General features: G+C 36.8%; 2 protein-coding genes across 2 annotated transcripts; one reads left to right on the plus strand and one right to left on the minus strand.

Moving 5' to 3' along the window:
* The first annotated feature begins 310 nt into the window (after positions 1-310).
* Positions 311-1257, plus strand: LOC107961768 (calmodulin-like protein 2). The gene has a single exon (XM_016897892.2). It carries the CDS (start codon positions 633-635, stop codon positions 1236-1238), a length of 606 nt encoding a protein of 201 aa, XP_016753381.2. The 5' UTR covers positions 311-632; the 3' UTR covers positions 1239-1257.
* A 142-nt stretch (positions 1258-1399) lies between these two features.
* On the minus strand, positions 1400-3126 carry LOC107963043 (basic leucine zipper 9). Its single transcript, XM_016899642.2, has 5 exons — positions 2655-3126; positions 2304-2562; positions 2150-2225; positions 1943-2068; positions 1400-1833 (listed from the first exon to the last, which is right to left on the minus strand). The coding sequence occupies exons 1-5, from the start codon at positions 2893-2895 to the stop codon at positions 1549-1551; spliced, it is 987 nt and encodes a 328-aa protein (XP_016755131.2). The 5' UTR covers positions 2896-3126; the 3' UTR covers positions 1400-1548.
* Positions 3127-9355: the final 6229 nt, after the last annotated feature.

The raw sequence follows: 9355 nt of genomic DNA on the forward strand, positions 1-9355 counted from the left end.
CTTGCATCCATCCGTGCTAGTAGGAATAAAAAACTTTACACATTTCACCAGTTAAAGGATAGTAATACTTATAATTACAGCAATCAGATACATCGTCCGGACAGGACAGGCTGGATACCAGAGTTGCTTTTCCCAACAGTCTGTCTCTGACATAACACTTAACCACAATTATATAATATATATTCTACAAATAATTTAATGCATGCATCATCCTGGTCACAACCTGATTGTATTTAATTTAAATATGCAAGTTACCATATTTCTTATTTATGAGTATTTAAACGTTAATCAGATTTGAACCTGCCACTTAATTATGTAGTATTAAATATGAATGATTGAGTGAGTGGTGTAGATTTCATATCAATGGCAGAGTAGGGTTAGTCTGTGAAGGTTCCTGGAGGTGTGGTTTTAATCCATGTTATAATAATGCCCAGGGCTAATACTATAAATAACCCAAACCAGAGTCTAGGTTGGTGTTGCTGTGTTGGTACAACAAACAAGAGAAGCAACTAGAGTTTAGAGAGCTTCTCCTATTTCTTCTTTCCATTCACTCGTCACTACTCATAATTATTAATTTATTGAGGAATTTGTTCCTGCATTTAGCTTTTTACTGCTAAGGAGCAGCAGTTGAGATGAGTGGCATAACTGGAGTATGTTCCCGATTAATGGGAGAGTTCCTGCATGCGCTGGGAGGCGGAGACACACGACCAACTTCAGCAGCTCACGTTGATCCCACTGACCCCATGGCTCACAACTCACAAGCACCAGGTCATGAGTTGATGCTCCGGGCTCTCACTGCTGTGTTCGGCATGGACCAAAGCAACGGCAGAATAAACAAGAAGAAAGCCCGTCAAGTGGTGGAGAAGCTTGGCCTGGTTGATCACACCGGGGAGGATGAGCAACTCGATGCTAGCTTTGACCTGGCCGCTGGTGCTGGTGGTGATGGGTTGGAAGAGGAAGTATCGGTGGAGGAGGTGCTACTGATGGAAGAAGAAGAAGATGGGTCCAAGAGGAATAAGCTGCTACGGCAAGCCTTTAAAATATTTGACGAGGATGGCAACGGATTTATTGACGCAGTAGAGCTGAAGAGGGTGCTGCAATGCTTGGGGTTGGACAATGGGTGGGATATGACTCAGATTGAGAAGATGCTCAAAGTTGTCGACTTGAACCTGGATGGAAAGGTCGATTTTTCTGAGTTTGAATTGATGATGAAGGAGGCTGCTGCTGGCCTTAATTAATTAAATCACTTCTTAGTTACTTCCATCATATATTTTCTCTAGTTATTTTAACCATAATCTCGAAATTTTCTAATTACACTTTAAAATTTGATTGCTTAATAACTATTCGCATGCACAACTATTAATTATAATGTAATAGTGTAATTTAGTTCCAAAAGAAATACGTGAAGCATGAAAGCAATTTGACTAAAGGCAATTTCAGCAGTCAGCAAAGCTGGATCTAAATATCACTAGTACATTAACTGGATCTAAATCTAATCGACAAAGCAAAGCAGGGACACAGTTGATACATATAAAAATAAATTAATCCTTAGGGCCAGCTCATAGCATCACCACCAATTCCAATATTATTCTGATTGGAATTGGTGAAATCAAGAGTTGGCAGGCCAAGATTTGGTGAGTTCCCCATGTCTGTGAATCCAGCATAGGAAGAAGAATCTCCTTGAACGGTAATAGTGGGGGAGACATTTACCACCCGCCCAAGATTGTGATTATTAGTAGCAATCGGTTGCTGTGAAGTCAAGTGACTCTGAACAAGTTGATTCAAACCACATGTGAAGGAGCCTCCAGCTAGCATATCTTCAGCCAGCTTTACCTATATATGCATGATGTAATGATTATATTACCCTTTCAGACTTTGCCTTATGAAAGGAAAATTACAAGTATGCATCACAATAAATACCAAAAGTAAAGAAAATACGTACCTTGTGCCTCAAGGCTTGCACATTTGAGGTGAGCACTCGATTGTTAGTGCCAACATCACGAATTAGTTGATGAGCATTGGTAAGCTGCTTGCATAGGGAATCATTTTCTCCCCTTAATTGTTCAGCCTTTTCAAAGAAATATTAAGAAAAATAATTAAGGATTGTGCTTCTATAAGGTTTACAAAAATAGTAAATATATATAGTCACCTGGAATTCAAGTTCTGCCAGTTGCTCTTGCTTTCTTTTCCTTGATCGCCTGGCAGACTCCCTATTAGAAAGCTTCCTGCAGGAAATAGAGTTGCAATACTGGGGATTACGAATTCATTTTACCAAATACCATATAGGTATATATTAAAAATACCTGCGGAGGCGTTTCAAATGAGAGGGGTCTAAGCTCTGTTCAGACTGACCAGCATCTGCTTCTTCTACTTCTCCTTCTCCTTCTCCTCCTTCTTCATCTTCATCATCATCATCATCATCTTCTTCTTCTACATCGTCGTCATCATCATCGGACTGATCATGATCAGAGGAAGGAGTTGTAGCTCCTCTAACTTCATTCTCCCTACTCCTATAGTTTGAGTTATTCCCTTCACACACTGTACTTCCCCACGACTCATTTCCTAATTTGTATATGTACATACATCCAATAACCTAAATTAAAAGTTGAAAATTTGTATCTATACGTAAGTAAAGAAAAGAAAAGAGAAAGTACCGCAGAAGGATGATTGAGAATCAAGGTGTGAGGTAAGCGTCTGTGACAATAATACATGTGTTTGAGGGCTAAACTCAGCTGCATCTCTGGGAAATTCAGTGAAGTGGAAAGAATTAGAAAGATGGGCGATGGGCGGATGAAGAGCGAAATCAGGGAAGGCAGAGGGTGCAGCGATGGTGGTGGTACTCAGAGTGTTCCTGCTGAACTCCTCAAGAGCCAACTCCGAGGCGCTCCGCTTCATCGTGTTTAGCTCGTCAATCAGTTATTAAGACGAGGGAATTTAAACGTAAGTTGATACATTAGAGACTGCCACTCATCTTAAAGAACAATATTAAGAGAAGGTAGTGCTTTAGCTCATCAAAAGTAAAGTCCTAGTCCTAAATCCATTTTCACAAAAAGTAGCAAACCCAGAACACAACAAGAAGCTAAAGCTAAAGCTAAAGATGAAGCCTAAAGCTTTTACTTTACTTTTTGACTGCTATTAATGTAATACCTAACTAATTTAATTGCTGCACTTGTTGCCACATTGAAAGTTGAAAGCACTGCTACCATACGATCATATGACTGCCATGCCACCATCTAAAAGTTGCTTTCCTTCCATCGTAAGGTAACAGAATCTCTAAAGTTTTATTATAAGCATATTTTAAATGCTTTGATATTTTATAAACTTTGAATATGAGAATACAGACATGTTCGACGATGATTTGAAAAATGTGAAAATCCCGGTTGAACCTTAGGAATAGATTAGGATACGGATGACATGTCATTAGGGGTTATTGTGATATTGTGATCCGGGTGCTGGTCCTGTACGTCCTATCGGTGGTTGAGTATACCGGCATGTGTTGTATTTATTTGACAGTTTGTGTGAGCAACACCGTGTAGCTACGTCTTGACTGATAGCTTGTGTGAGCAGGCCCGTTGATTGCTCTAGTGTGAGTAGTATATGTGATATGAGATTGAGATAGCTTCGACTAAATATATGGCACTTAGGGTGTAAGTTTCTCGAGTATCTGATAGTATTTCGAATGGTTCAATCGGTAAATGAAAGACGTGGTTGAGTATGAGATTGATACAAGATGATACAGGTATGTACCTGAACCGTATAAGCTTTAAATTGAAGAAATTTGTGAAAGACAAGTATAATTTGATGATTGAATATAAGAAAGGTTTGTTAGTTAATATGAGTTACTTGTTGATATATTCAATCTGTTGAATTGTATATTTATAATCAAATTCAGTTTATTTCATACGAGCTTACTAAGCTATAAAGCTTACTGTAACACCCCTAACCCGTATCCATTACCGGAATAGGGTTATAAGGCATTACCAGATATTACAGATCATTCACATACATTTATGCAATTATCATCTTAAACTATTCTCAAACATTTATGCAATTATTATCTTAAACTATTCTCAAACATTCACATTGTCCCTTATAAGGTTCTAAAAGACCTTAAAACATGTATAAGAGTGGTTCGGGACTAAACGGTTCACATATAAAAACTTCCGAACACTTAGAAAATTATACAATCATAGTTCACACACCCGTGTGAAACAGGCCGTGTGACCCACACGGTTATCAAACACGCTTGTGTCACAGGCCGTGTGAAAATAGGGCATATATACTAACTTGTACCACATGGCTGGAGACATGCCCGTGTGCCTTGGCTGTGGTCTAAATTGACTTGAGTTACACGGCTAATCACATGCCCGTGTGTCTAGCCCGTGTACCCTTCGAAATGGCCATACTCACCCATGTGCCAAGGATGTGTGCCTCAAACGGCCACCAGACACGCCAGTGTGTCTAGGCCGTGCTCGATACTAACTTTAAATTGTAGGACTACCCCAGGGAACACACGGCCGCGTAACATGATCGTGTGTCGTATAAGGCTGAGACACACACCCGTGTGGACAAAAAATAGGCTATTTGCAAAGCCAATTTGCCACTATTTTCTCATTCACACAATTCAACCTTAACGGTACCATTTCAAGACATTTATGAGCAACCAAAATCAGCCAATTCATACATATTCCATACCATATATACACATCTATTTCAATTACTTCATTCTACACCCAAAACATGCGAAAACCGTTATACCAAAACAAGCAAACATATAAAGCATTATAAGTATCATCTATAACACTTATCAAGAACATAACTTCAGGCAAATTAAACGACTAAAAACATACCAACATTTACATCATTAAAAAGCCAAATAACGTGCCTAACATTATAGCTCAAAACATACCAAATAGACATTAGCCTATACATGCCATATACCATATATACAAAGCTTCAAAAGTACCAACGATTTGATTCGATAGTGTGATGATGATTCCCGATGATCCCCGATCTTCGAGCTAGCTTCGATATTCTATGAAACAAAGACAAATATCACACAGTAAGCTTCATACCTTAGTAAGTTCGTACCAAAAATGCTCAACAATTCATATTATCTAAATTATCAATTAATACACACTTAGTAGTTTTCGTATCATCATTCAATTCTAATCCATAACCATTTATCATGTATATACCATTTCATCAAGCTTCATACACTTAGTATAACTACCACATAGGTATCATACATACCTGTATTTTCCCATATTTATTTATTTCATCCTCACCTCTTGGCTCGATACGTTAAATCATTCGAAAATCTTTCAATGCTTTAGGAACTCGCACACTTAGTGCATAAATTTTTTTAGCTGAAGCTATAACGATATCGCACATTTAGTGCCATTACATTGAATTGAAGTTATCTCGGTATTGCACACTTAGTGCCACTTAAAACCGAAGCTATTTCAATTTGCACACTAAGTGTTGTATATAGTCGAAGCTATCTCGAAACGCACACTAAGTGCCAAACATAGTAGACTTGTCATCGTACTCAGTCGTAGTCGCAAATATACAATTTATACATTATCAAAGCATTAAAAACATAATTGTAACAAATTTTATCACGTACAAACTTGCCTCGTACTAGGAATGGACGAATCGGATCAATTACTCTATAACCTTTGATTTTCCTCGATCTAAATCCGAGTTCTTTCTTTCTTGATCTATATATATTCAAAATTAACCCATTTATTCACCAATTCATTCAATTTAATCAACAAACACATATTTGGGCTTTTTTACATTTTAGCCCCTAAAGTTACAAATTTTGACATTTTAGTCCTTATTACACAAAACACCAAATATACAAAATTCATCAAAACCATGCTTTAGCTGAATCTTCCTATGGTCCTTATCAGCCCATGCATTTCATTTATTTCACATTTTAGTCCCTCAATTTACAAATTTCACAATTTAACCCATAATAATCAAATTCATCAAAAATCCCAATACAAAACATATTTATCTATCATCAAGCTTCCATATTTCATCAATTAACATTACAAATCTCATAAAATCAACAATGGCATGACTCAAAATCATCATCAAATTTTGAAATTGAGGCATGGGCTTAATAGAACACAAAGCAACAATCACGAAAACATTTAAATTATAAAAAATGAATAAAAAATCACATACCTAATTGATCTTCAAAGTTTTGAATGTTATTATGCTTCAAACCCTAATTTTATTCTTCAATTTCAGTGTCCATTAAGATGAATGAATCAAATTTTGTCTTTTGTTTTCTTAAATTATTAACTAATTTACACATTTACTAGATTAACCTTGTTTCATAACATTAAAATTCTACTAACATTAGGCATTTGTGTCCATCCATTATTCCAATGGTCAAATATCAATATAAGGACCTCACATTAAATAAGCCATACCAATTAGACACTTTTATCAATAGAATGCAACTTTTGCATTTTTTTGTGATTAGGTCCTGTTTCTAAATTAAACACACAAACGATCAAATTTTTATACAAAACTTTCACACATATTAATTCACATATTATAAGCACGAAAAAAAATATTAAAATATTTTTCTGACTCAAATTTTTGGTTCCAAAACCACTGTTCCGACTAGGGTCTAAACCGGGCTGTTACAACTCTCTCGCTTAGGGATTTTTGTCCCCGAAATCTTACCAGCGAATAGGTTTGGATATTGCTTTCTCATAGCATCTTCGGGTTCCCACGTAGATTCCTCAACCCTGTGTCAATGCCATAAGACTTTCACTAATGAAATTTTCTTATTTCTCAACTCTTTGATCTCACGAGTTAGAATTCGAATGGTTCTTCACTGTAGGATAAATCTGGTTGAATTTCAACCTCAATCGGGGAAATGTCATATGAAGGATCAGATCGGTATCTTCGTAGCATCAATACATAGAATACGATATGAATATTTTGTAAGTCAGACGGTAATGCTTGCCAATAAGCCACTGGTCTGACTCACTCAATGATCTCATACGGTCTAATGAATAGCGGACTCAATTTGCCTTTATGACCAAATCGAAGTATTTTCTTCCACGGAGATACTTTCAAAAACACTTTATCCCCGATTTGAAACTCAATATCTTTTCGTTTCAAGTCTGGATAAGATTTTTGACGATCGAAAGTTGCTTTCAAACTTTCACGAATCACTTTCACTTTTTGTTCAGTCTCTTTAATCAAACCAACCCCGTGAATCTTATTGTCACTAAGCTCAGTCCAATACAAAGGTGCTCGACATTTGTGTCAGTACAAAGCTTCTTAAGGTGCCATTTTTATACTCGACTAAAAGCTATTATTATATGCAAATTCAATCAATGGCAAGTATCGTTCCCATGTACCTTCAAACTCAAGAATGCAACATCGCAACATATCCTCGAGTATCTGAATAATCCGCTCGGATTGACCATCTGTTTGCAGATGATAAGCAGTACTAAAGTGTAATTTCGTACTCAGTGCATTCTACAATTTTTTCGGAAAACGTGATGTGAATCTTGGATCTCTATCCGAAACAATACAAATAGGTACTCCGTGTAATCTCACAACCTGAGAAATGTACAACTCAGCAAGTTTATCAAGTGAATAATCCATGCGAATTGGAATGAAATGAGCCGATTTAGTTAGTCTATCAACAACTACCCAGATTTCATCTTTCTTACGCGATGACAAAGGCATATCTGATACAAAATCCATTGTAATTCTGTCCCATTTCCACTCGAAAATCATAATCAGCTGCAGTAACCCAGACGGTAGCTGATGCTCAGCTTTGACTTGCTGGTAGATTAAACACTTCGAAACAAATTCAGAGATATCACGCTCCATACCAGGCCACCAGTAAAGCTGTTTCAGATCGTTATACATTTTTGTGTTTCCCGGATGAACAGACAAACAACTACTATGTGCTTTGTTCAAAATCATTCGAATTACTGAGTTTCTTGGAACACATATTCAGCCTCCAAATCTTAAACAATCATCAGCATCAATTCGAAATTCTGAATCAGAGTTTGAATCACATTGAGCTCGTTTTGCTAACATTTCATTATCAACTTTTTGAGCTTTGCAAATCTGCTGTATAAATAATGGTCTCACTTTCAACTCAGTTATAATCAAGTCGTCATTAAATAGAACTATCTGAGTATTCATCGCATGTAGTGCAAACAAAGATTTTCGACTTAAAGCATCAGCCACAACATTAGCCTTTCCTTGATTGTAGTCAATCACTAGCACGTAATCTTTCAACAATTCCAACCATCTCCGCTGTCGCAAATTCAAATCTTTCTGAGTTATAAAAAAATTTAAGCTTTTGTGATAAGAAAACACATGACATTTCTCACCGAACAGATAGTGGCACCAAATCTTCAATGCGAACACGATAGCTGCTAATTCCAAATCGTGCATTGGGTAATTCTTTTCATGTGGCTTTAATTGCCTCTAGGCATAAGCTATCACTTTGCCTTCCTGCATCAAAACATAGCCCAGACCATTCAATGATGCATCACTATAGATTATGAATTCTTTACCCGATTCTGGCTGAACTAACACTGGAGCTTCGGTCAATAAAGCTTTCAGCTGATCAAAACTTTTCTAACACTTGACCGACCACTCGAACTTAACATCTTTCTGTAGCATTCTCGTCATCAGGGTTTCAATCATAGAGAAACCTTTTATGAATATAACCAGCAAGTCCCAAAAAGCTTCAGACTTCGGATACATTTCTCGGAGTCTTCTAATCTAATATCGGTAAAATCTTGCTCCGATCCACTCGAATACTGGATGCTGACACAACAGGCCCCAGATAACCGACTTCGCGCAACCAGAATTCACATTTACTAAACTTCGCAAACAACTGCTTATCACGCAAAGTTTATACCACAATTCTCAGATGTTTAGTATGCTCCGATTCATTACGGGAATAAATTAAGATGTTATTTATAAACACATCCACAAATCGATCCAAATACGGTCTGAAGATCTGATTCATTAGATCCATAAAAAAAATAGGTGCATTCGTTAATCCGAAAGGCATAACTAAAAACTCATAATGCCGGTGCCTCATTCGGAATGCAATTTTTGGCACATCGGAGTCTTTAACTCACAGCTGATATGTAATATCCTGAATTAGGACTTAATCGGAATAGTGGTTTCGTGACCACAAATCCGAGATAGAAATAATTATTTTACAATGATTTTGATGTTTATGATATGATTGCATGATTGTGTGAAAATTTTGTGATGAAATTCTATGCCTAAAGTGCTTAAATTGAAAGTAGGGACTAAATCGAATAAGTTGCAAAACTTGCAT

This window comes from Gossypium hirsutum, chromosome A06, assembly GCF_007990345.1.
Source record: "Gossypium hirsutum isolate 1008001.06 chromosome A06, Gossypium_hirsutum_v2.1, whole genome shotgun sequence".
Taxonomy (NCBI): domain Eukaryota; kingdom Viridiplantae; phylum Streptophyta; class Magnoliopsida; order Malvales; family Malvaceae; genus Gossypium; species Gossypium hirsutum.

Bases quoted from the DNA above. Each gene is read 5' to 3' on its own strand.
- LOC107961768 (XM_016897892.2), top strand. From the start codon at position 633: ATGAGTGGCATAACTGGAGTATGTTCCCGATTAATGGGAGAGTTCCTG.
- LOC107963043 (XM_016899642.2), bottom strand. From the start codon at position 2,895: ATGAAGCGGAGCGCCTCGGAGTTGGCTCTTGAGGAGTTCAGCAGGAAC. The intron at 2,563-2,654 runs GTACTTTCTCTT...TATACAAATTAG, and splicing joins TTCTCAATCATCCTTCTGCG to GAAATGAGTCGTGGGGAAGT. The intron at 2,069-2,149 runs GTGACTATATAT...TTCTTTGAAAAG, and splicing joins TGGCAGAACTTGAATTCCAG to GCTGAACAATTAAGGGGAGA.